At 32.8% G+C, this 24635-nt stretch overlaps 3 protein-coding genes across 3 annotated transcripts; all 3 read left to right on the top strand.

The window, feature by feature from the left end:
* Positions 1–8421: 8421 nt before the first annotated feature.
* LOC128869319 (probable fatty acid-binding protein) lies at positions 8422–9202 on the top strand. The gene has a single exon (XM_054111847.1). The coding sequence runs from the start codon at positions 8472–8474 to the stop codon at positions 8745–8747; it is 276 nt and encodes a 91-aa protein (XP_053967822.1). The 5' UTR covers positions 8422–8471; the 3' UTR covers positions 8748–9202.
* A 6601-nt stretch (positions 9203–15803) lies between these two features.
* Positions 15804–16654, top strand: LOC128869544 (probable fatty acid-binding protein). The gene has a single exon (XM_054112111.1). It carries the CDS (start codon positions 15921–15923, stop codon positions 16173–16175), a length of 255 nt encoding a protein of 84 aa, XP_053968086.1. The 5' UTR covers positions 15804–15920; the 3' UTR covers positions 16176–16654.
* Positions 16655–23258: 6604 nt separating this feature from the next.
* Positions 23259–23600, top strand: LOC128869543 (probable fatty acid-binding protein). Its single transcript, XM_054112110.1, has one exon. It carries the CDS (start codon positions 23310–23312, stop codon positions 23583–23585), a length of 276 nt encoding a protein of 91 aa, XP_053968085.1. The 5' UTR covers positions 23259–23309; the 3' UTR covers positions 23586–23600.
* Positions 23601–24635: the final 1035 nt, after the last annotated feature.

Raw genomic sequence — 24635 nt, 5'->3', positions numbered from 1 at the left:
TCGTAAAAGTTTTCTTAACGGTTCAGATAAAATAGCATACCCCGGAACGAATCGTCGAAAATAACCACTAAGCCCTAAAAATTGGCGGACTTCATGACGTTAGTTAGTGCTTTAAATTGTGCAACTGCAATCGGTTATCTTGACCCTAGTTGAATACCACCGGTACCAAGACCATGACCCAAAAACTCAATTTTTGTTTTCAAGAACTCACTTTTTTTAATATTAAGCGTTAAATGTAGCTCACGTATTGCTTGAAAAACTCGTTTGATTTTATTAAACATTTCGGCGATTGTGTTGCTCCCTACTTTGATATCATCCATGTAGTGACTCATGTCAGATGATTTAATTCTGTCTTTAATTTTCGCCATGAGCCTTCGAAATACAGCTGGTGCGCTCTTTAGTCCGATTGGTATGCACTTAAAATTATATAGACCTTCAGTAGTAATTAACGCGGTATATTTGTGACTTTCGGTAATAACCCGAATCTAAGTCAATTATATTTCAGTCATTTATAATTCGAAATTTCTTGCAGCACGTTCACTGTTCTCGTTCCACAGTCTTTTGGTTCACCGCGGCCATGAACTTTGTTGCAGTCAGCACAAGGCTGACGCCGTTGTGGTTTGAATATGCCCTACCTCGGAACAATTATAGTAGACAATAGCTCGTTTATTTGCCGTCTCATTAGCCCTTAGTTTCTTCTTCTTCTTAATTGGCGCTATAACCGTTGACGCGATTTTGGCCGAGTTTAACAAAGCGCGCCAGTCGTTTCTTTCTCGTGCTAACCGGTGCCAGTTGGGCACTCCAAGGAAAGCCAAGTCCTTCTCCACCTGATCTTTCCAACGCAGAGGAGGCCTTCCTCTTCCTCAGCTACCACCAGCTGGTACCGCATCAAATGCTTTCAGAGCCGGGGCGTTTGTATCCAGTCGGACGACATGACCCAGTCAACGTAGACGGTGGATCTTTATTCGCTGCGCTATGTCTATGTCGTCGTAAAGCTCATACAGCTCATCGTTCCATCGCTTGCGATATTCGCCGCTGCCATAGTGCAAAAGTCCAAAAATCTTGCGCAGAATCTTTCTCTCAAACACTCCAAGCGTCGCTTCATCGGATGTTGTCATCGTCCAAGTTTCTGCGCCATACGTTAGCACGGGCATGATGAGAGCCTTGTAGAGTGTTAGTTTTGTTCGTCGAGAAAGGACTTGGTTTAGCGTTATCTATTTTAGGTTAAAACTTCGGTGTAAACTCATGTCGTGTATTCGCTTTATTGTTGTGTACTCGTGAATTAGAAACATCATTTTCAATAATCTCCCGCATATGTTTGACCGAAAGAAATTTCAAAGCAGGAATTGCCATTTGCAACTCAAGATGTCTAAGTCCTTCTCGCGTATATTTAATAATAGCGGCGTCACTCAAATCGAACTGACTTTGGAAAAATATAAAAATTTATTGTTTTGAATTTTTTTTTAGGGTAACACTATGTTAATACTGGACTGACTGCCAACATATTTGACAGTCGTATTTATACTTATACCTCATCTTACTGTTTTAGGTATACGACTTGTATATTAGTTTCTTTGTTTGCTGTTTATGAAAAGCATGTTTAACTCTTGTTATTCTTAAAAAACATATCGCACTTGTTACGTTAAAGCGTAACAACTCGAAGTTTCCAAATTTTAGTTTTTTGCAAGAAAACAATGTACAGTGGTCATCTCTACCCACTGTAAAAATCGTTCAGTGGTTTGTCTAGCCTTTCATTAAAAAAACCGTTATGACTCTCTCTTTGTTTTCAGAATGACTTCTTTTGTCTCAACTAAAGAGTTACATTTTTAGTTGTCTCCAAGTGTTTGAACAAATTTGTCACATAAAGTGTAACATTTTGAATTGTGCCTGTCTACAACCAAACGGTTTGTTTAAAATATACTAAGTGTACCACTAAGTGTATAAAAAAACTTCAGGAAAAGAGTAACAACTCAAAAATTTGTTATTTTAGCGCAACTACTAAAAAAATAAGAATGAAACAACCGATATATTGTTTTTAATGATATTTTCGTGCAGATACATATTTTTTCCTTGTAATATATTTATTATTAATATTTACGCAAACAGTTTTTCGTCTCTACTGAAAATATTCAGATTTTGAGTTGTTACGCTTTAACGTAACAAGTGCGATATGTTTATCTTTTGTTATTCTTAAAATACATACATATGTTTGGATTTGTTCAGCTCTGCATGATTATACTTAGCATTTACTTAACTATTTTTATTTATTATTTGTGAATGAAATCATTCCTTAACTCTCCCCTTCCTAAATTAAATCGTCCCGATTTATACCGAATTTGTTTGTTCCTTGTTCTTGCCTAAATAATTTTTTAAGTTATTCACTCTAGTGTAAATATTGTTGCAAAGAGCAATTTCCTTATCGGTGAAAATTTTGACATCCTTAGTTCTAAGTGGTGTGAATTTAAATAGTTTACAATGATTTTTTATGATAGGATATTTTTAAATAGCAATGATAGGATTTTCAGTTCTTATTAAATATTTGGTCATATGATGTGGTAATTGTTTGTCAATTAGTTACGTAGAATAAAAATGTGAATTCGTCAAATAAATATGCATCGTCGGTTCTAGTTAGAATATATTTCCTGTTAGTTATGATTGATATTTTGGTGTCTCCTTCTGATTGAATTGCGATTATAATGACCATGGCTAGTAATATCAGGTAATTCTTTGTCGTCTCCTGTAACTGTGTAATTTTTTACGTTGTCAAAATCGTGTCCTCACGATCTTCCTGCACTACGTACTTTTTGTATCGACTGTCGCTTTTACTTCTGGTGTTAGTCCTTAACACCAATATCTGGTCACCTTGTTTGAAAGTTCGGTGTCTAGTTCCCTGGTTTAGACGTTGTTGTTGACGATGCGTTTTTTAATTTTTTTCTATATATTCCTTGCTGTATGTTATTAGATTAAAATGTATATCCTTTGGTTTTTTTTCTGTGACGGTATGGGTTGTGTTGCTCAATTCCTTTATAGCTACAAATAGCTCCTCGGTTGCTGATGTTGAATGCTTTATTTATAGTATTCTTGACATATTCTGATGTGATATTGTGCGTTCGTTCTACCTGACCGCTTGCCTTTGATCTATATATTGGTGTCTGTATTTTGGAGATATTTATTCTATACACATTTGTTTTAACATTGGTGTATTCAGACAACTTTCGTTATCTGTCATGAGTCGTTTACAGTTCGGAAAACTGTTGATAAGAACTTCTTCTACTCTTTTGTCCATTTCTGTTTTTGAGTCTAATTGTCTGATTGTTACATATGTATTTTGAGAATTTATCTACTGCCACTAAATTTGTTTTGTGTTCATTAAAATAAATATCTAAATGTATGGATTCCCCTGGTTGTGTTGTTACGTCTGATTATTTTAATGGTTCTCTTGTGTGATTCCGTTCGTATTTGCCGTAAAGAAAAGCTGTGCACTTTTTGTTGTATGCCTTGCATTGTTGTTTTATGTTCGGCCAATCGTATTGTTCTAATAGTTCTTTTATACTATTTTTGTATCCCCTGTGTGCTTGCTCGTATGTTTGTTTAACTAATTCTAACTATCTATCTGGTTGTGTTACCTGGTTATGTCGAGTTATATAAATAAATCCTCGGCTGTTGTATGTATTGCTGCAATTTTTCTCGGCTTCAAAAAACCTTTTTAATTCCGATATCAGATAATTTTCGACAGAAAAGGTTATTATGTGACGTATTTTACTTTGAAATATAATACGCGAACTTGTCTCATTCTTTTGTGTGTTTGGTATCAATTCTATTTGGATACCGTAGACATTTAGCGGTTGGCGTACTGCCTTGATTATGTCGTTGTATGAACTATCAGATGAGTGTATAGTACCTATAGAAGATACGATAATTATTTGTCGTGACTAGGCGTCAGCTCCAACATTCTGTGTGCCTGGTTTATAAATAACTTTTGCTCCATAATCTTGGATAATATTTTTCCATCTCTTTAGTTTATGATTCGGATTCTTATCCGATATGGCGTAAGTAAGCGATTGATGGTCGGTATATATGGTTAATTCGGCTATGCCGTATACGTAATTTCGAAATTTTTGTAGCGACCATATAATAGCGAGACCCTCTTTCTCGTTGGTACTATAGTTTTGTTCTGTGGTACTGAGTGTGCGTGATAAAAAATAAATTTAATTTTTATTTTGACTCAATACAGCTCCAAGGGCTATCCAATATAGCGTATGTAGTGAGTTCAAAATCTTTCTCATAATTTGGCTGGCATAATTCCACCTGCTCTTTTAAGCAGTTTTTCAGTTTGTTTATGGCTTCTATGTATGGCCGTTTGATCTCAACTAATTTTTGCATTCTTACTTTTTTTTCCAATATGAGAATTATCTCCTTTAAGATGTAAAGTTAAGGGTTTAGCTAGAGCTGCATAGTTTTTTACGAATTTTCTGTAGTATCCAGTAAGTCCTAAGAATTCTCTAAGGTCTTTGAAGGTTTCTGGCATTGGGTAATTTTCTATAGTTTTTATTTTATCCGGATCAGTTGAAATTCTATTGTGCTTTACAATATGACCTAAGTATTCTACCTCGTCCATGAAAAATTTTTAATTTTCATTGGATACTTTTAAAGAGGCATTATTTAATGCGTTAAAAATAGTTCGGATGTGTTTCATATGCTCTTCATAGGATGAGGAGTAAATGATTACATCGTCAATGTAAACATATGCGAATTTACATATGAAGTCGCGCAGGATGTCATCCACACATCTTTGGAAAATAGATGGGGCGTTCTTCAATCCGAAAGGCATCCGAAAGAACTCATATTTACCTCCATTCCAACAAAACGCTGTTCTCTCTCTGTCACTTTCTTTTATCTTAATTTGATGGAAGCCAGACTCCAAATCAAGTGAAGTGAAACATTTGGTTTTCCCTAAGTTTCGCAGCTTAATATTTATGTCTGGTATTACGTATCTGTCTGTGATCGTATGTTCATTTAATTTCCTAAATCTCTAAATCTCTAATCATATGTCTTTTGGGTTTTCCGCTCTCATCTATACCTTTCTTATGTACGGTTAACATGGATGTATTGTATGAGCTGTAACTTTTTTGTATTACTCCCTCTTTCAATAATTTGTCAATTTCCTTATTTACGAGTTCTACGTCATTTATATTACTTGTATATTTTTTGGTCTATATAGGATCCTTTGCATCTGTCCGTATGCTAGCTTCAATCCTTGTAGTGAAGGGTAGCGGTCCTATGACATTATTGGCTTTCATTAATCTATCGATTTCTTCTCTTTATGTGTCTATCCCTATAGTGTAATTTGCATAATTTTTTTCACTAATTTCCGATTTTCTTAACACCTCCAATGTCATCTTGTTCAAATTTATAACCGGGCCCAATTGCTTTATTTCGTTCCATTCTAGTATCAAATCAAATCCATTTATCTCATCTATCTCAAACAAATCTAAATCTTCATTCATAAACTTAATAGTTTGTTTCGTATTAATTATAGAATTACCATGCATTCATATCACTTGTAATGGTTTTACTTTTTTGGTTATATTAAATTTAAAGTTTTCTTAATATAGTTATGGGTTGCACCTGTATCTACTAAAACATCATAATTTACTTTCCCCATCATTCATTACTATACTAGGCAACCCGTTTATTAGTTTTAAGTACTTAACTACTAAATGATTTTGTCTACCGGTCTCCACAATTGTGCTAGAGCTGTCTTCTTCGGATGTTAAGTTGTTGTTCCGCATGAGTTTTGGTTCTTGGTATTGATTGGTGAACTGGCCACTGTTACCTCGTGGTCTTTTCCAATTTTTATTGTTTCTATTCACGTCGTAGTAGTTGTTTTGATGCTGAATGTTGTGTTTCTAGACGTTGTGTCCATGGGTTCTGGTTTTGATAATTGTGATGGCGGCTGGTTATAGTTGTATTTCTGCTAATACATGGAACGTTTCTGGTGATGTTGTTTCTCATAGTAGTGTTTATTGCTGGTTGGATGAATATTCTGTTGTGCATAACCTAGACGTAACTTTCGATGCTCGTCATCGTGCTCTATGGCACGGGCTACTGCAAATGCTTGCTCTAAATCCCTTATAGAATTTCCGTATAGAGTGGAACGAATATATGAGTTATTTATTCCATCCTTAAGCTTCTTGTGTTGCCTCACCAGTCATAACTTTGGTCATTTCTTTGCTATGACCTGACATAGATATTTTTGACGTGATAAGCGCCAGGGCAAATTGTGTTTACCTTGTGTGAGTCTCTTCATCTCGTCCTGCAATACATATAAAGGTCGTTGATCAGAATAAGTATAGTCCAATATATTCCTGACTGCATCAAATTTAAATATTGTGTTATTGTTGGTCAACACGTCAGCTGCTGCACCATGTATTTTAGTTTTTATAACTGATAAAGATTCTACGTATCTGTTGGAATTCCTATGATTACTAATTACATCCATAAGTCTAGAGACATCGTCCCTCCATACGCGGTATTTGGGAATGTTGCCGTCAAATACCAGTAGTGCTTTAAAAATGACCAGGTTGATATCGATTGGATTGGTATAAGTTACGTTGAGTGGTTCCAATCGTTCTGCTGCTTGTGGAATCATTGCTGGGTTAACTTGGATCTGATCTATCCGGACTCTTTATGTTGCATTTTCTGCTTGGATACTCTGAAGCATTACTTGCAAATTGGCCATTCCTTAACATCAAATTTCTTCGTGTATTAAGTTTATTACGTTTCTCGAAAGATTTTCTCATCGGCTCCTTTCTATGAGAATTAGATCACTTTTTCTGTTTTTTTAATGGAAGAAACACGAATGGAGTTTCTATCATTCAATTTTTTATTCCTTTATTCACTGTATTTTCATTTCTTTTCCTTACAGCCTTTATTTTTTTACATAATATGTTGTCCTTTATTACGAAGGATTATGTATGTATGTCCTTGCTGCGACAAGGATGACTATTTTTTGGTCCGCTCACTGGAGCATCAATGTATATGATACTCCTGGCATGATCACCAGTTAAAGACTTGGAAGTTAGTTAAGGACTTGCTTGAATTGCGATTAACATAAAAATTATTTTTCTGAATTTAATTTCAGTGTAGTTCTTAACACTATCTTAATAGTGGACTGGCTGCCAACATATTTGACAGTCGTATTTATACTTATCCCTCATCTTACTGTTTTAGGTACACGACTTGTATCCGGTCAGTCCATAAGCTCGTGCGTTTTTTAAAGGTAGTTTTAAAATTAATAAAAAAAAAATGATTAAAGTATTTATAAATCAATAATACGTTTTCTTTCATTATTTGCAATGTCTTCCCAACGTTTAGGCAGATTTTTAATTCCCTGCTCAAAAAATTGTTTGACCTTGGAGCCAAAATACGCTTCGATATCCCTTTTATAGCTTCTTTTGAGGAGTAGTTCTTGTTACTCATATTGGATTGAAGGCCCCGGAAAAGATGATAATCACAAGGTGCAATATCCGGAGAGTATGGTGGATGCTGCATTAGCTCCCAATCGAGCTCCTTCAGCTTGTCTAATGCTTGCCTTGCGGTATGAGGTCTTGCGTTGTCGTGGTGAAACAAAACTTCGCGTCAATTCACTAAAGACGGTCATTTTTTTTTAAGTGCCTCATTCAGGTTTGATAGGTGATGGGAATAATAATCAGCGGTTATCATCTGGTTTGGTTCCAGAAGTTCCTAATAAACAATACCGCCCATATCCCACCAAATAGACAGGAGAGTATTCTTCCATTTTTCATCACCAGTAACGATACGGTTCAAAAAACTTTCATTTTCAAGCCGTTCCAGCAGCTGAGAACACACATTCACTCTCTGCTGAAGGTTGGCGACGGAAAGTCTTTGCGGAACCCATTTTCCCAGCTTTTAAACCTTTCTCAATTGAACCAGGTGCCTGTGAACTGTTCCATGCGATGAATTTATCCTCTGTATGATAGCTCGACTGTCAAACTTGGCTCAGCTTCCACGACTTCGAGGTAGGCGTCGGAGCTAAAGACTTCAGGACGACCAGCGCGCGGGGCATCCTCCACGTCCCAGTTACCACTTCGGAATTTTGAAAAACACTTTTGCGCAGTCCTTACACTCACGGTATCCTCAGTGTTTATTTCTGCAGCAGCAGTTGTTGCATTTTTAACACTATAAAAAAAAATACAAAATATGCCTCTTATACGCGTTCGAAGATTCCATTTTACTTTTAAACAACACGTGCTTCTATCCGCGATTAAAATCACTTGTTGAATGCACAAGAGTCGATCCTTAAATTTTGAAATACCTTTTTGAACATATTTGAAAAAGTCTATTTTCAATTTTAAAGTAAACGCTAAATAAATCATTAGTAAAAATGGCTGTCTGGGAAGGAAAGAAATACAAATTAAATAGAAAAGAGTGAAAACTTCGACGAATACATGAAGGAATTGGGTGTCGGTATGGTTCTACGCAAAATGGGTAACAGTGTCAGCCCCACCGTTGAACTGAAGAAGGATGGTGATAATTACTCTTTCACCACTACCTCAACCTTTAAGACAACTACGGTCAACTTCAAGCTGGGCGAGGAATTCGATGAAGAGACACTTGATGGTCGCAAAGTGAAGAGCGTCTTCACTCTGGATGGCAACAAATTGGTGCAAGAACAGAAGGGTGACAAACCACCGACCATTATTCGTGAATTCACTGACTCCTAGTGACTACTCTCACCCCCAACGACGTGAAGTCCGTCAGAGTCTACAAGGCTGTATAAATGCGCAGTGCGCTACATGCGAAGTTCAAAACAACAGTAACAAAAAGCTAAAGTAATTTAAAATAAAAAATGCCACTTCTTGCGATAAACTAATGATTGAAAAACTAACTATCATACAGCATACATTGTACTTTATATAATTATATATACATATATATATATATTTTGGATTGTGAATATCCCAATTTTGTTTATGACTGATTATTTGCTGATTAATGCATAAAATAATGTAATTAAAAGTATGAAGTTGTTATTAGGTAGCAATTAACTATTTTTATGTGATTAGGCGGCTAATTAAAGTGAAATAATTCTCAATATTATTAACGACGCGCACCAAATTGTTCACACATGCTATGATAAATATTGTTGAATAGAGATTTTTCGCTAATGCATTTAAATATATTATATTATCATTTAATTTAAAATTTTTATCATTGACAAATATTTAAGCGCAAAACCGGCATAAGAACAAATGTGACTTTTTGCATTCAGTTAAATAAACATTAAATTGAATATTCGTGCACCTTAGTGAAAAAAAAGTGTAGAATTTGTATTAACTTTAATAAAATGCACAATGGCGTTAAAAAAAAAAAAAAAAAAAAAATCACCATCAGTGAGCGCCTATAATTCACCTCTTTTGATTGTACCAAAGAAAAGTAGCGGAGACAAAAAGAAATGGAGGCTTGTAGTAGACTATAGACAACTAAACAAAAAGATTATTAATGATAAATTTCCGTTGACAAGAATAGAAGACGTACTAGACAAACTGGGTCGCGCAAAATATTTTTCAACGCTCGACATGACAAGCTCATTTCACCAGATAACGCTAGACAAACACTCAAGACACCTGACTGCATTCTCCACAAGACAAGGTCATTACCAATTTAAACGCTTACCATTTGGACTCAAAATATCTAGCAATAGCTTTCAAAGAATGCTCACAATAGCTTTGAGTGGTTTAGATAGCAATGCATTTTTATACGTAGACGATATTATAGTGTTTGGCTGTAGTCTAAAACACCACAACAGTAATTTAATTGCAGTTTTTGAAAGACTACGAAAATATAACTTAAAACTAAATGCGAAAAAATGCGTATTTTTAAAATCCGAAGTCGTGTACCTAGGACATCTGATCACGCAAAATGGCATAAAAACAGACCCATCAAAATTTTAAGTGATAAAAAAATACCCCGTACCCAAAAGTAGTGACGAGGTTAGGAGATTTGTAGCTTTTTGCAATTATTATAGACGTTTTGTACACAATTTTGCTCAAATAACCAAGTGCCTAAATAATCTTGTAAAGAAGGGACAAGTATTTGATTGGACTGACGAATGTCAGAAAGCATTCGAATCACTAAAAAGAAAACTAATCAATCCACCTATCTTACAATATCCAAATTTCGAGCAACCATTTGTGCTCACAACAGACGCATTTAATTTCGCACTCGGTGCAGTACTTAGTCAAGGAGAAATAGGAAAAGATTTGCCTATATCATATGCAAGCAAAACTTTAGTAAAACATGATATAAATAAATCGGTCATAGAAAAAGAACTACTCGCGATTCACTGGGGAATAAACTTCTTCCGTCCATACCTAATGGGTAGAAAATTCACCGTGGTAACGGACCACAGACCTCTTATCTCCTTATTTTCACACAAAAATCCTTCGTCCAAGATGACAAGGATTAGACTTGATTTGTCAGACTATGATTTCGAAATGGTCTACAAGCAAGGCAAAATGAACACAAATGCCGATGCATTATCTTCTATATATATAAAAATGAAATGATGTTCGTTTGTACGCATTTTTTTGGGCCGATACGAGGCCAATTTTATTCGTTCTTTTTTCATATTATAAGGATCCACTAGGGGAAGGTTTTTAGCAAAAAAAAATTTCTTTTAAATATTTTCTTCATATAAAAAAAAGAAAAAATCAAAATATTGTACAAAACAAAACTTGCTCGATTCTTAGATTAAAGTAAGTTTCGAATCGACATTCATTTTATGTGTACAACTTTTTTTGAATTTTTCGTTATTGTATACAGAAATTTCAAATGATTCGAATGAAAATTTTTTTGTTTTTTTTATTTCTTCCATAAAATATTACACCTGTCGTTAGACAATAAGTAATTTGATTTACAAAAAGATGGAATGAGAGTGATATTGAAGGGCCAATGCCCCCAAGCTCATTTAGAAGAAATATATACACATTATTTAAAAACAAGTGGTTAACAAACAATGACATATACGATTAGTTGACAATTGATTACAAGGATTTTGCAAGATCTGTTGGTGTTTGACGGTTAAGCCGACTTTGGGTAGATTTTTCTTTATTTGGTTGTCTTCTCATCATAGGATTTGTATGCGTTAATAGTCTATTTATGTGTCTTCTGCTAGCGCTTTGTATTGTTTCATCAATAGTATCGATGTCAAGGTCGCGATGAATATCTGCGTTAGGTATGTACCAAGGTGCATTAGTTAAGGTCCTAAGTATTTATGAAAATAATGTTTCAATTGAATTGAGCAATATTTTCGGCTATGAACAAATGTTGGAATCGAATGAAAAAGGAAAGAAACGCGAAATGATAAAAAAAATTCTTGGAAAATTTAAAATGAATGGTGCTTCATTGGAAAAATTCAAAGGTAATAAGAACATACACAAGATAAAGTTAGAATTCGAATTTTTAGATTTATTTTGTTTATTTCTCATTTTTTCAGAAGTACACCACACAACAACTCATTCCAACTCTGATTTTGAAATCCTGTTGGAATTGGTGATCGATAATTTTGTCACTATAATGGTCAATGGAAATTTGCGTGTATCAGACCCTGCATATTATTTACCATATCAACTTTTTATGGAACATATGGACCAAATGAACACAAAAAAATAATTTAGTTTTGTTTTGATTTTTTGCAACATTTTGGTTTTCAGTTAATACAATAAAAACAATACTGTTTTTTCGTGAACACAAAATTCTAAATTTATTACGTTGTTCGTTTAGAATTTTTTTAGAAAAAAAGTAAATTTTTTGGTTTTGAGGAAATTTGTTTATTGTTGCTATTTGTGAAAGCGTAGATATTTGTAAGTATTTGACTATAATCCTAAAAGTTAATGGAATACCACTATGACACATAAAAAACATTTTTTCAAAGGTGTGTTTCTCGAAAATTATAAAAAAAATTGTTTTGAAAAATTTTGAAGAAATAAAGTAAAATAAAAAAATTTCGAAAGCATGAAATTTTTTCAAAACCAAATTTTCCTCAAAAAGATAAAAGAACTTTCTTCGAAGAGGTGTTTTTCTAAAATTACAAAAAAAAAAATTTCAAAAATTTTAAACAAATAAAATAAAATAAAACTTTTTCAAGGGTATGAAATTTTTTCAAAACAAAATTTTCTGAAAACCAAATAAAATTAAAAAAAAAAAGGTGTTTTCAAAGCATTTCATATTCCACTATTAATAGAGAATACATTTTTTCGAGGGGGTGTTTTTCAAAGCGTAAAAAAATCTTTTTTAACAAATCAATTTAAACTTTTACAAAAATTTGACATTTTTTCAAGAACAAAATTTTCTCAAAAACGTTAAATTAAAAAAAAAAAATTGTTTTTTCAAAATATTTAATTTTCAGCAATTAACTGAGAAGAAATTTGTTAGAGCGAAGTGTTTTTCAAAACTTAAAAAAACACTTTTTAACCAAAAAAAAAACCTTTTTTCAAAAACAACAGGAATGATAACATTGCCTAACAATTTCTGCACTTTTGCACAGTCTAAAGAGGCATTGATACAGAGTGTATTTCCAAACATAGTTCAACATTACAAAAACCATGATTGACTCAGCGAAAGAGCAATTTTAGCTGGGAAAAATAAGGACGTCAATGATATAAATTCAGCTATTTTAGATCAAATACCTGGTGACATAGTTGCGTATAAGTCAATGGACACTATTACTGATCAAGATGAGGTCGTAAATTATCCAACTGAATTCTTAAACTCACTCGATTTGCCAGGCTTACCACCTCATATTTAATTTACGATTAAAAATTGGAGCACCGATTATTATGCTGCGCAATAGTAATGTGCCCCGACTTTGCAACGGTACCAGACTCGCTGTGAAGAAGCTAATGGGTAACGTTATCGAAGCAACAATTTTGAAAGGGAAGTACAAAGGAGAAGACATTTTGATACCCTGAATTCCACTGATTCCGGCGGATTTACCATTCGATTTCAAACGTTTGCAGTTCCCTATTCGCCTTGCCTTCGCTATGAGAATTAATAAGGCGCAAGGACAGTCTCTACAAATGTGCGGTATTAATTTAGAATACCCAATTTTTTCTCATGGACAATTGTATGTAGCTTGCTGACGAGTTGGCAAACCATCGTCATTATTCACGCGAAAGATGAAAAAACCAAAAACGTTGTCTACCAAAAAGTGTTACAATAAAGTTCGAATGAAATTGTATCAAAGAATTTGCTTTGTTTCGTATTAATTTTATTCTCTTTCAGCAAATCATTGAATTTATCGTCTAGCGAAGCGGGCGAGGGTACGCTAGTCACGAATAAAGATAGACTCAGACATACTAAAAAAAAATGATACCAACGGATTGTGATGACAATAATAAAATGTTTGTAATAACAAGGGGAATGTCTGCCAAAAATAACACCAGGATAGACAAGGAGAACTACAACTCTCATTCGAAGTCAGGCCAACTTCACATTCTGGATTGTAAGTCCACAGCCGATATAAGAAATATAAAAGGATTAAAATTCGTATACGAAGAAAAAATTAAAGGATCCGAAATACAGATAAATAAAAATGGGGATATAATAGTCCGATATAGTGAGGAGCCTCTGAAATACGTTTCAATCATGGCGAAACTATCATCAATAGCGACTAAAAGAAATATAGAAAAGCTAGCGCTAGAAAAAGATAATTTATTAAGAGAAATGAATATTGAAAATTTTAAGAAAGCATTCAACAAGTTGCAAACTGAAAGATTAGAACAAAATTTAAGACCCTTAAAAATAATTTTATATAAAGCCCCAAAACAAATTAATGACGAAGAAATTATAAAAAGTCTAATCTTTGAGTATCACAATTCAGCACTAGGAGGACACCTGGGTATAAGAAAAACTATCTTAAAATTAAAACAAAAATACATATGGAAGAACATGAGAAAAATAATAAAACAATATATAAACAGTTGTAAAGTATGTACTCGAAACAAACAGACAAAGTACATAAAAGAAAAAATTACAATAACGGACACACCTAGTACAAGCTTTGAAAATCTAAGCATAGATACAGTAGGACCATTGATTATATCAAATGGTTTCCGATATATTTTAACGGTACAATGCGAACTGACAAAATACGTAATCTTATTCCCAATGAAAACTAAAGAAGCAATATCTATCGCAAAGACACTAGTAGAACAGGTAATACTAAAATACGGACTTTTTAATACATTAAAATCTGATCGAGGTACAGAGTTTGCAAATGAATTAATGAAAAATATATGCGAAATACTAAATATAAAGCAGACCTTTTCAGCACCCTATCACCATCAGACAATAACAGTTGAAAGGAGTCACAGAGTCCTAAATGAATTTCTGTTACACTTCGTAGAAAATCACGAATGGGACCAATGGCTACCTTATTTTGCATTTGCTTTTAATACCACACCGAACATAGAGACGGAATTTTCACCGTACGAGTTAATATACGGAAAACTTCCACGCTTACCAACTGACATAATCGAGGACAATCAACCAGTATATAACTTAAACAATTACGCAAATGAGATGAAACTTAGACTAAAAGAGTCACTTCTTAGGGCACAAGAGCTGATAAAACTAACAAAACAAAAGAGAAAAGAACTATATGACAAGAGCAGTAACACATCAGAATTAAAAGTAGGTGACTGGGTATTTGTAAAACTAGAAAGTAGAAGAAAACAGCAAAGTCCATATCATGGCCCTTATCTCATAGTGGAGCGTAAAGGAGTCAATTCTGTATTACAAATTAACAATAAGCTTAAGGAATATCATAATAATACCCTTAAGAAATACAAAATCACCTAAAATATTATCATATTAAACAAATTAAAGAAAAATTTACTATAAAACGTACAATTAAAAATAAATTTAAATATACTAAGAAACTTTTAAAGTCATAAAATTATTTTTATTGAAAACTACTGAACTTGCAAAATTTAACCAAATTTTTTTAGCACAGTAATTTTCAATCTTAACCATAGGGGTGTAGAGTACCCTCACTTCACTTTCAAACTTCTTTCGAATTCTTTAAATATATTTTTAATAGGTAAATGAACTCAAACTTAAATTATGTTAACCATTTCAATTTACTCTACTCTTTAATTTCAATGACATACAATAATTCTTTTCCTTTTTTTCATTTCAATTTACTCTACTCTTTAATTTCAATGACATAATTCTTTTCCTTTTTTTTTGAAACCCGAAACATAAGTAAACACATGGCACACACCAAATACATTCACTCCAAAGCAAAACCATAGCTTACTGTGAAGTAAGTCTGGCTAAGCAAAATTTAAGTCAACCTAAGCAAAATTTTATTGTATAGTATTTTTATGAATTTATAATTTTGTTATTGATTTCTACTTGTAACTATGTTTGGTTGTAATTATATATTTTATTGATGACAAGGCAAAAAGAAAGTATAAAATAAAGCCATTCTATCAGAAGGCGGGCAATTCAGTCTTAGTAGCAGTCTGGTAGTTGGAAGGCAGTCATTTGCCCTAACTAAATAAAAAGAAATCTTTTATTTAAAAGGAATCTTTAGTCGGCAGGTTTGCTCTAAAGCTCTTCCCGGATAGTAAAGACTTCTCGTGGTGAACCTTTAGTCGGCAGGTTTGCTCTAAAGCTCTTCCCCGAAGAAAAGTACTTTTCATGGCGATCCTGCGGTCGATCCTTAAATTTTGAAATACCTTTTTGAACATATTTGAAAAAGTCTATTTTCAATTTTAAAGTAAACGCTAAATAAATCATTAGTAAAAATGGCTGTCTGGGAAGGAAAGAAATACAAATTAAATAGAAAAGAGTGAAAACTTCGACGAATACAGGAATTGGGTGTCGGTATGGTTCTACGCAAAATGGGTAACAGTGTCAGCCCCACCGTTGAACTGAAGAAGGATGGTGATAATTACTCTTTCACCACTACCTCAACCTTTAAGACAACTACGGTCAACTTCAAGCTGGGCGAGGAATTCGATGAAGAGACACTTGATGGTCGCAAAGTGAAGAGCGTTTTCACTCTGGATGGCAACAAATTGGTGCAAGAACAGAAGGGTGACAAACCACCGACCATTATTCGTGAATTCACTGACTCCTAGTGACTACTCTCACCCCCAACGACGTGAAGTCCGTCAGAGTCTACAAGGCTGTATAAATGCGCAGTGCGCTACATGCCAAGTTCAAAACAACAGTAACAAAAAGCTAAAGTAATTTAAAATAAAAAATGCCACTTCTTGCGATAAACTAATGATTGAAAAACTAACTATCATACAGCATACATTGTACTTTATATAATTATATATACATATATATATATTTTGGATTGTGAATATCCCAATTTTGTTTATGACTGATTATTTGCTGATTAATGCATAAAATAATGTAATTAAAAGTATGAAGTTGTTATTAGGTAGCAATTAACTATTTTTATGTGATTAGGCGGCTAATTAAAGTGAAATAATTCTCAATATTATTAACGACGCGCACCAAATTGTTCACACATGCTATGATAAATATTGTTGAATAGAGATTTTTCGCTAATGCATTTAAATATATTATATTAACATTTAATTTAAAATTTTTATCATTGACAAATATTTAAGCGCAAAACCGGCATAAGAACAAATGTGACTTTTTGCATTCAGTTAAATAAACATTAAATTGAATATTCGTGCACCTTAGTGAAAAAAAAGTGTAGAATTTGTATTAACTTTAATAAAATGCACAATGGCGTTAAAAAAAAAAAAAAAAAAAAAATCACCATCAGTGAGCGCCTATAATTCACCTCTTTTGATTGTACCAAAGAAAAGTAGCGGAGACAAAAAGAAATGGAGGCTTGTAGTAGACTATAGACAACTAAACAAAAAGATTATTAATGATAAATTTCCGTTGACAAGAATAGAAGACGTACTAGACAAACTGGGTCGCGCAAAATATTTTTCAACGCTCGACATGACAAGCTCATTTCACCAGATAACGCTAGACAAACACTCAAGACACCTGACTGCATTCTCCACAAGACAAGGTCATTACCAATTTAAACGCTTACCATTTGGACTCAAAATATCTAGCAATAGCTTTCAAAGAATGCTCACAATAGCTTTGAGTGGTTTAGATAGCAATGCATTTTTATACGTAGACGATATTATAGTGTTTGGCTGTAGTCTAAAACACCACAACAGTAATTTAATTGCAGTTTTTGAAAGACTACGAAAATATAACTTAAAACTAAATGCGAAAAAATGCGTATTTTTAAAATCCGAAGTCGTGTACCTAGGACATCTGATCACGCAAAATGGCATAAAAACAGACCCATCAAAATTTTAAGTGATAAAAAAATACCCCGTACCCAAAAGTAGTGACGAGGTTAGGAGATTTGTAGCTTTTTGCAATTATTATAGACGTTTTGTACACAATTTTGCTCAAATAACCAAGTGCCTAAATAATCTTGTAAAGAAGGGACAAGTATTTGATTGGACTGACGAATGTCAGAAAGCATTCGAATCACTAAAAAGAAAACTAATCAATCCACCTATCTTACAATATCCAAATTTCGAGCAACCATTTGTGCTCACAACAGACGCATTTAATTTCGCACTCGGTGCAGTACTTAGTCAAGGAGAAATAGGAAAAGATTTGCCTATATCATATGCAAGCAAAACTTTAGTAAAACATGATATAAATAAATCGGTCATAGAAAAAGAACTACTCGCGATTCACTGGGGAATAAACTTCTTCCGTCCATACCTAATGGGTAGAAAATTCACCGTGGTAACGGACCACAGACCTCTTATCTCCTTATTTTCACACAAAAATCCTTCGTCCAAGATGACAAGGATTAGACTTGATTTGTCAGACTATGATTTCGAAATGGTCTACAAGCAAGGCAAAATGAACACAAATGCCGATGCATTATCTTCTATATATATAAAAATGAAATGATGTTCGTTTGTACGCATTTTTTTGGGCCGATACGAGGCCAATTTTATTCGTTCTTTTTTCATATTATAGGGATCCACTAGGGGAAGGTTTTTAGCAAAAAAAAATTTCTTTTAAATATTTTCTTCATATAAAAAAAAGAAAAAATCAAAATATTGTACAAAACAAAACTTGCTCGATTCTTAGATTAAAGTAAGTTTCGAATCGACATTCATTTTATGTGTACAACTTTTTTTGAATTTTTCGTTATTGTATACAGAAATTTCAAATGATTCGAATGAAAATTTTTTTTTTTTTTTTATTTCTTCCATAAAATATTACACCTGTCGTTAGACAATAAGTAATTTGATTTACTAAAAGATGGAATGAGAGTGATATTGAAGGGCCAATGCCCCCAAGCTCATTTAGAAGAAATATATACACATTATTTAAAAACAAGTGGTTAACAAACAATGACATATACGATTAGTTGACAATTGATTACAAGGATTTTGCAAGATCTGTTGGTGTTTGACGGTTAAGCCGACTTTGGGTAGATTTTTCTTTATTTGGTTGTCTTCTCATCATAGGATTTGTATGCGTTAATAGTCTATTTATGTGTCTTCTGCTAGCGCTTTGTATTGTTTCATCAATAGTATCGATGTCAAGGTCGCGATGAATATCTGCGTTAGGTATGTACCAAGGTGCATTAGTTAAGGTCCTAAGTATTTATGAAAATAATGTTTCAATTCAATTGAGCAATATTTTCGGCTATGAACAAATGTTGGAATCGAATGAAAAAGGAAAGAAACGCGAAATGATAAAAAAAATTCTTGGAAAATTTAAAATGAATGGTGCTTCATTGGAAAAATTCAAAGGTAATAAGAACATACACAAGATAAAGTTAGAATTCGAATTTTTAGATTTATTTTGTTTATTTCTCATTTTTTCAGAAGTACACCACCCAACAACTCATTCCAACTCTGATTTTGAAATCCTGTTGGAATTGGTGATCGATAATTTTGTCACTATAATGGTCAATGGAAATTTGCGTGTATCAGACCCTGCATATTATTTACCATATCAACTTTTTATGGAACATATGGACCAAATGAACACAAAAAAATAATTTAGTTTTGTTTTGATTTTTTGCAACATTTTGGTTTTCAGTTAATACAATAAAAACAATACTGTTTTTTCGTGAACACAAAATTCTAAATTTATTACGTTGTTCGTTTAGAATTTTTTTAGAAAAAAAGTAAATTTTTTGGTTTTGAGGAAATTTGTTTATTGTTGCTATTTGTGAAAGCGTAGATATTTGTATTTGACTAATATATAATCCTAAAAGTTAATGGAATACCACTATGACACATAAAAAACATTTTTTCAAAGGTGTGTTTCTCGAAAATTATAAAAAAAATTGTTTTGAAAAATTTTGAAGAAATAAAGTAAAATAAAAAAATTTCGAAAGCATGAAATTTTTTCAAAACCAAATTTTCCTCAAAAAGATAAAAGAACTTTCTTCGAAGAGGTGTTTTTCTAAAATTACAAAAAAAAAAATTTCAAAAATTTTAAACAAATAAAATAAAATAAAACTTTTTCAAGGGTATGAAATTTTTTCAAAACAAAATTTTCTGAAAACCAAATAAAATTAAAAAAAAAGGTGTTTCCAAAGCATTTCATATTCCACTATTAATAGAGAATACATTTTTTCGAGGGGGTGTTTTTCAAAGCGTAAAAAAATCTTTTTTAACAAATCAATTTAAACTTTTACAAAAATTTGACATTTTTTCAAGAACAAAATTTTCTCAAAAACGTTAAATTAAAAAAAAAATAGTTTTTTCAAAATATTTAATTTTCAGCAATTAACTGAGAAGAAATTTGTTAGAGCGAAGTGTTTTTCAAAACTTCAAAAAACACTTTTTAACCAAAAAAAAAACCTTTTTTCAAAAACAACAGGAATGATAACATTGCCTAACAATTTCTGCACTTTTGCACAGTCTAAAGAGGCATTGATACAGAGTGTATTTCCAAACATAGTTCAACATTACAAAAACCATGATTGACTCAGCGAAAGAGCAATTTTAGCTGGGAAAAATAAGGACGTCAATGATATAAATTCAGCTATTTTAGATCAAATACCTGGTGACATAGTTGCGTATAAGTCAATGGACACTATTACTGATCAAGATGAGGTCGTAAATTATCCAACTGAATTCTTAAACTCACTCGATTTGCCAGGCTTACCACCTCATATTTAATTTACGATTAAAAATTGGAGCACCGATTATTATGCTGCGCAATAGTAATGTGCCCCGACTTTGCAACGGTACCAGACTCGCTGTGAAGAAGCTAATGGGTAACGTTATCGAAGCAACAATTTTGAAAGGGAAGTACAAAGGAGAAGACATTTTGATACCCTGAATTCCACTGATTCCGGCGGATTTACCATTCGATTTCAAACGTTTGCAGTTCCCTATTCGCCTTGCCTTCGCTATGAGAATTAATAAGGCGCAAGGACAGTCTCTACAAATGTGCGGTATTAATTTAGAATACCCAATTTTTTCTCATGGACAATTGTATGTAGCTTGCGGACGAGTTGGCAAACCATCGTCATTATTCACGCGAAAGATGAAAAAACCAAAAACGTTGTCTACCAAAAAGTGTTACAATAAAGTTCGAATGAAATTGTATCAAAGAATTTGCTTTGTTTCGTATTAATTTTATTCTCTTTCAGCAAATCATTGAATTTATCGTCTAGCGAAGCGGGCGAGGGTACGCTAGTCACGAATAAAGATAGACTCAGACATACTAAAAAAAAATGATACCAACGGATTGTGATGACAATAATAAAATGTTTGTAATAACAAGGGGAATGTCTGCCAAAAATAACACCAGGGTAGACAAGGAGAACTACAACTCTCATTCGAAGTCAGGCCAACTTCACATTCTGGATTGTAAGTCCACAGCCGATATAAGAAATATAAAAGGATTAAAATTCGTATACGAAGAAAAAATTAAAGGATCCGAAATACAGATAAATAAAAATGGGGACATAATAGTCCGATATAGTGAGGAGCCTCTGAAATACGTTTCAATCATGGCGAAACTATCATCAATAGCGACTAAAAGAAATATAGAAAAGCTAGCGCTAGAAAAAGATAATTTATTAAGAGAAATGAATATTGAAAATTTTAAGAAAGCATTCAACAAGTTGCAAACTGAAAGATTAGAACAAAATTTAAGACCCTTAAAAATAATTTTATATAAAGCCCCAAAACAAATTAATGACGAAGAAATTATAAAAAGTCTAATCTTTGAGTATCACAATTCAGCACTAGGAGGACACCTGGGTATAAGAAAAACTATCTTAAAATTAAAACAAAAATACATATGGAAGAACATGAGAAAAATAATAAAACAATATATAAACAGTTGTAAAGTATGTACTCGAAACAAACAGACAAAGTACATAAAAGAAAAAATTACAATAACGGACACACCTAGTACAAGCTTTGAAAATTTAAGCATAGATACAGTAGGACCATTGATTATATCAAATGGTTTCCGATATATTTTAACGGTACAATGCGAACTGACAAAATACGTAATCTTATTCCCAATGAAAACTAAAGAAGCAATATCTATCGCAAAGACACTAGTAGAACAGGTAATACTAAAATACGGACTTTTTAATACATTAAAATCTGATCGAGGTACAGAGTTTGCAAATGAATTAATGAAAAATATATGCGAAATACTAAATATAAAGCAGACCTTTTCAGCACCCTATCACCATCAGACAATAACAGAGTCCTAAATGAATTTCTGTTACACTTCGTAGAAAATCACGAATGGGACCATTGGCTACCTTATTTTGCATTTGCTTTTAATACCACACCGAACATAGAGACGGAATTTTCACCGTACGAGTTAATATACGGAAAACTTCCACGCTTACCAACTGACATAATCGAGGACAATCAACCAGTATATAACTTAAACAATTACGCAAATGAGATGAAACTTAGACTAAAAGAGTCACTTCTTAGGGCACAAGAGCTGATAAAACTAACAAAACAAAAGAGAAAAGAACTATATGACAAGAGCAGTAACACATCAGAATTAAAAGTAGGTGACTGGGTATTTGTAAAACTAGAAAGTAGAAGAAAACAGCAAAGTCCATATCATGGCCCTTATCTCATAGTGGAGCGTAAAGGAGTCAATTCTGTATTACAAATTAACAATAAGCTTAAGGAATATCATAATAATACCCTTAAGAAATACAAAATCACCTAAAATATTATCATATTAAACAAATTAAAGAAAAATTTACTATAAAACGTACAATTAAAAATAAATTTAAATATACTAAGAAACTTTTAAAGTCATAAAATTATTTTTATTGAAAACTACTGAACTTGCAAAATTTAACCAAATTTTTTTAGCACAGTAATTTTCAATCTTAACCATAGGGGTGTAGAGTACCCTCACTTCACTTTCAAACTTCTTTCGAATTCTTTAAATATATTTTTAATAGGTAAATGAACTCAAACTTAAATTATGTTAACCATTTCAATTTACTCTACTCTTTAATTTCAATGACATACAATAGTTCTTTTCCTTTTTTTCATTTCAATTTACTCTACTCTTTAATTTCAATGACATAATTCTTTTCCTTTTTTTTTGAAACCCGAAACATAAGTAAACACATGGCACACACCAAATACATTCACTCCAAAGCAAAACCATAGCTTACTGTGAAGTAAGTCTGGCTAAGCAAAATTTAAGTCAACCTAAGCAAAATTTTATTGTATAGTATTTTTATGAATTTATAATTTTGTTATTGATTTCTACTTGTAACTATGTTTGGTTGTAATTATATATTTTATTGATGACAAGGCAAAAAGAAAGTATAAAATAAAGCCATTCTATCAGAAGGCGGGCAATTCAGTCTTAGTAGCAGTCTGGTAGTTGGAAGGCAGTCATTTGCCCTAACTAAATAAAAAGAAATCTTTTATTTAAAAGGAATCTTTAGTCGGCAGGTTTGCTCTAAAGCCTTCCCGGATAGTAAAGACTTCTCGTGGTGAACCTTTAGTCGGCAGGTTTGCTCTAAAGCTCTTCCCCGAAGAAAAGTACTTTTCATGGCGATCCTGCGGTCGATCCTTAAATTTTGAAATACCTTTTTGAACATATTTGAAAAAGTCTATTTTCAATTTTAAAGTAAACGCTAAATAAATCATTAGTAAAAATGGCTGTCTGGGAAGGAAAGAAATACAAATTAAATAGAAAAGAGTGAAAACTTCGACGAATACATGAAGGAATTGGGTGTCGGTATGGTTCTACGCAAAATGGGTAACAGTGTCAGCCCCACCGTTGAACTGAAGAAGGATGGTGATAATTACTCTTTCACCACTACCTCAACCTTTAAGACAACTACGGTCAACTTCAAGCTGGGCGAGGAATTCGATGAAGAGACACTTGATGGTCGCAAAGTGAAGAGCGTCTTCACTCTGGATGGCAACAAATTGGTGCAAGAACAGAAGGGTGACAAACCACCGACCATTATTCGTGAATTCACTGACTCCTAGTGACTACTCTCACCCCCAACGACGTGAAGTCCGTCAGAGTCTACAAGGCTGTATAAATGCGCAGTGCGCTACATGCCAAGTTCAAAACAACAGTAACAAAAAGCTAAAGTAATTTAAAATAAAAAATGCCACTTCTTGCGATAAACTAATGATTGAAAAACTAACTATCATACAGCATACATTGTACTTTATATAATTATATATACATATATATATATTTTGGATTGTGAATATCCCAATTTTGTTTATGACTGATTATTTGCTGATTAATGCATAAAATAATGTAATTAAAAGTATGAAGTTGTTATTAGGTAGCAATTAACTATTTTTATGTGATTAGGCGGCTAATTAAAGTGAAATAATTCTCAATATTATTAACGACGCGCACCAAATTGTTCACACATGCTATGATAAATATTGTTGAATAGAGATTTTTCGCTAATGCATTTAAATATATTATATTAACATTTAATTTAAAATTTTTATCATTGACAAATATTTAAGCGCAAAACCGGCATAAGAACAAATGTGACTTTTTGCATTCAGTTAAATAAACATTAAATTGAATATTCGTGCACCTTAGTGAAAAAAAAGTGTAGAATTTGTATTAACTTTAATAAAATGCACAATGGCGTTAAAAAAAAAAAAAAAAAAAAATCACCATCAGTGAGCGCCTATAATTCACCTCTTTTGATTGTACCAAAGAAAAGTAGCGGAGACAAAAAGAAATGGAGGCTTGTAGTAGACTATAGACAACTAAACAAAAAGATTATTAATGATAAATTTCCGTTGACAAGAATAGAAGACGTACTAGACAAACTGGGTCGCGCAAAATATTTTTCAACGCTCGACATGACAAGCTCATTTCACCAGATAACGCTAGACAAACACTCAAGACACCTGACTGCATTCTCCACAAGACAAGGTCATTACCAATTTAAACGCTTACCATTTGGACTCAAAATATCTAGCAATAGCTTTCAAAGAATGCTCACAATAGCTTTGAGTGGTTTAGATAGCAATGCATTTTTATACGTAGACGATATTATA

Source organism: Anastrepha ludens, chromosome X (genome assembly GCF_028408465.1).
Source record: "Anastrepha ludens isolate Willacy chromosome X, idAnaLude1.1, whole genome shotgun sequence".
In the NCBI taxonomy this organism is placed as follows: domain Eukaryota; kingdom Metazoa; phylum Arthropoda; class Insecta; order Diptera; family Tephritidae; genus Anastrepha; species Anastrepha ludens.
Note: the sequence above shows the minus strand (reverse complement) of the source record. Positions and strands in the feature narration are given on the sequence as shown.